The sequence below is a fragment of the Vollenhovia emeryi genome, unplaced genomic scaffold (assembly GCF_000949405.1).
Source record: "Vollenhovia emeryi isolate VEMERY1.0 unplaced genomic scaffold, V.emery_V1.0 DF943628.1, whole genome shotgun sequence".
In the NCBI taxonomy this organism is placed as follows: Eukaryota; Metazoa; Arthropoda; class Insecta; order Hymenoptera; family Formicidae; genus Vollenhovia; species Vollenhovia emeryi.
The window spans coordinates 1-2934 of record NW_011962738.1 but is presented as its reverse complement, the minus strand read 5'-3'; the positions used below and the strand labels follow the sequence as shown (position 1 = coordinate 2934).

The window sequence follows — 2934 nt, the reverse complement described above, 5'->3', positions numbered from 1 at the left end:
TAAAAAAAATTAAAATCATGCGCGCAGCACCGCGGTGTACTTCGCCGCACAGCGCTGGTTAGTGTGAGAACTTCTATCCCTGTTGTATTGTTTAATTGCCATCAAAGTTGGTGAAAATTAAGATTTTTACTTATGCATTCATTCAGCTAAAGTAAATGTTCACATGTATTTTTATGTTACGTTTCGGTGAAAAAAAGATTATTATAAAATTATCTAAAACAGACCGGATAAAGATAAACAGTTCTATTTTATGAAAATTCTCAACAGTTAAAAAGAAATTATGTATTCTAACTTATTAATAACAATATTTCTATTATGGACGTCTGCAGTTAGCCTATAAACAATATAGTTTCCAGAGTTTACCGCGAGGAGGTTGAAGTACGTTTTTAAACTCCCCGTCAGGGTGCTTTTTTATTGTGAGTCCCCCTTGCCTCTCACAAATCGATTTTCGTGCTTCGCATGTTTGAAACATTGCTCTCGCGAAACTGCGTCGCGACTCGCGACTGTTCTGTAGCTTTTCCTTGTTTACATATGGTGTCTCATGGCAGTCATTGCCTAAATGGCAGTCGCGCTGCTAGCGTTGAGATAGACTAGATTCGGAGATGGCGGCGATCGTACACAATCGTTGTGTATTTTTCGCTTTTGCTTTTATGAACTGTATCCTTATATAAAAGATATAACATTCGATTGTATCCTTATATAAAAGATTATAACATTCGATTTATCGAACTTATTGAATCATTTATTTCTGTACATTTTTTGGTTATTCAAAAATGTCTACGGCGTTAACCATGCACTCCAAATGTGCTGGTTGTGACAAGTCTTTAAAGAAAATAAGAGGTAAAAAAAAATTGATACGTCACGAGGATGAAGCAAATACTTTTGCTCATTTACTTCAACAAAATATAATTGTCAACGATATTATATGTAGTAAATGTCGACTCTCTATTTATAGGAAGCAGAAACCCGAAATAGATCCTACATTAGAAACCGAAAATGATCTTCCTTCCTTTGAATCGACTTCCGATGATCCAACATTCGAAGTTCAGTTGAAATCAAAGGAAGCTATTTCTGAGATTGAATATGTTGAAATTCCTATTCAGAGGACTGTTGCTACACATAAATACTGTTGTATTTGCTTTTCCATACAAAACCTAACTGTAATTCCTGATGAAGCTCAAATGCAATCTTACATGAAAAAGAAAATTTACATTCCAGCTGGAAACCGATGTTGTCGAACTCACGTAATAAAAAATCGAATATATGAAGAAGAACTTGATCTTTTGAAGGTACACTCTAATACAACGAGTCTAAGTGTGTTGGAGTTATCTAAAGTAATGGAAACTCTTTCCATCAAATGTTATTCGACATTATTTGACAACATCGGTGATTTTAGTTTGTCAGAAAAACAACTTGAAGTTTTTACGGGATTAACTTGGGAAAATCTTATTCAGATAAAAGATATGATGACTTCATTGCGAAACAGTCAATCCCGTTCAGTGATCCAAGCTCTCGTTGTGTTTCTTTTCAAACTACGTACAGGGAATTCCAATAAAATGTTAGCTTCTATTTTACAACTAGAAAATGAACAGGTAGTCTCAGAATATTCTTCTAGTATAATCAAATCTTTTAAAAATGACGTTTTACCACAACGTTTTGGCTTAAGTTCTCTTAATAGAGATGATCTTATTCAAAATCATACTACGGAAGTTGCAAAAAAATTGTTTGATATTGGTGATAATTTATTTTTGATTTATGACGGTACGTATGCACGACATCAAAAAAGTACCAATAATGAATATCAAAGAAAATCTTTCTCTGGGCAGAAGAAAGTTCCCCTTTGTAAGCCATTCACTATCTGTACAACTGACGGATATGTGGTTGACATGCTTGGACCATATCTTGCAAACCAAAATGATGCGGAAATTCTGAAAACTATCATTCAAGATCCAAACGGTTTATGCAAATTCTTGAAAAAAAATGATACCTTTGTTCTTGATCGCGGCTTTCGAGATATAGTAAATGACTTAGAAGAAAATAATTTCAAAGTATTAATGCCTGCTTTAAAAGGAAAAAGAAAGCAATTGACCACGGAAGAATCTAATCACTCTCGTTTTGTAACTAAAATTCGATGGGCAGTTGAATCTGTTCACGGTGTACTCAAACAAAAATATCGTTTTTTGGACCATAAGATAGATAATAAATTGATACCGAAAGTTGGAATGTATTTTAGAATTGCGGCGTTTTTGAATAATACTTTCGGAAAAAGGTTACAATCTGATGCAGAAACTTTAGATAAAATTGTGCAAAGAATGAAGGACCAAAAAGATATTCAAAACACTTTGGCTACTGAAATAGAGGAAAAAGGATGGCTCCGCCGAAAAGTATGTTTCAAAAGAGTTACATCAAATGACATTTTGGATTTTCCAGAAATGAGCACAAATGATTTAAAAATTTTATTCACCGGATCTTATCAACTTTCTCAAGCGGTATCATATTTGGCAGAAATGGTTGATAAAGACGGCGAAATAAATCTTGAGTATGTTAAAGATGAGACAAATGTACTTAAGTTGAAAGTTCCATCCCGACACGTATCTCGCACAACATATAAATGTTTTTTAAGATATAAACCTAATAGCATTGGTATATCTGGTCTGACACATTACGCATGTGAATGTGCTAATGGCAGACGAACTATTGGTTGTTGTTCACACATTGCCGCGGTTGTTTATTATCTGTCTCATGCAAGATACTTATCTAAAATTTTTAAACCAGCAGAAATACTTTGCGACCTATTCAAACAAAATAATTGTATTTCCATAATTGAAGATAATAGCGATGAAGATTAAAAAAATTTTCAGTTTTATAATAAATAGAGAAAACAATACCCCGATTTGTGAGAGGCAAGGGGACTCACAACAAAAAGCACCCCGA

The 2934-nt window shown here is 33.8% G+C and overlaps 1 protein-coding gene across 1 annotated transcript; it reads left to right on the top strand.

The window, feature by feature from the left end:
* Positions 1–791: 791 nt before the first annotated feature.
* On the top strand, positions 792–2539 carry LOC105565230 (the record flags this gene model as incomplete). Its single annotated transcript, XM_012018251.1, has 1 exon — positions 792–2539. A coding segment is annotated over exon 1 (1748 nt), but the record flags the coding sequence as incomplete, so codon positions are not given.
* Between the last annotated feature and the right edge of the window lie 395 nt (positions 2540–2934).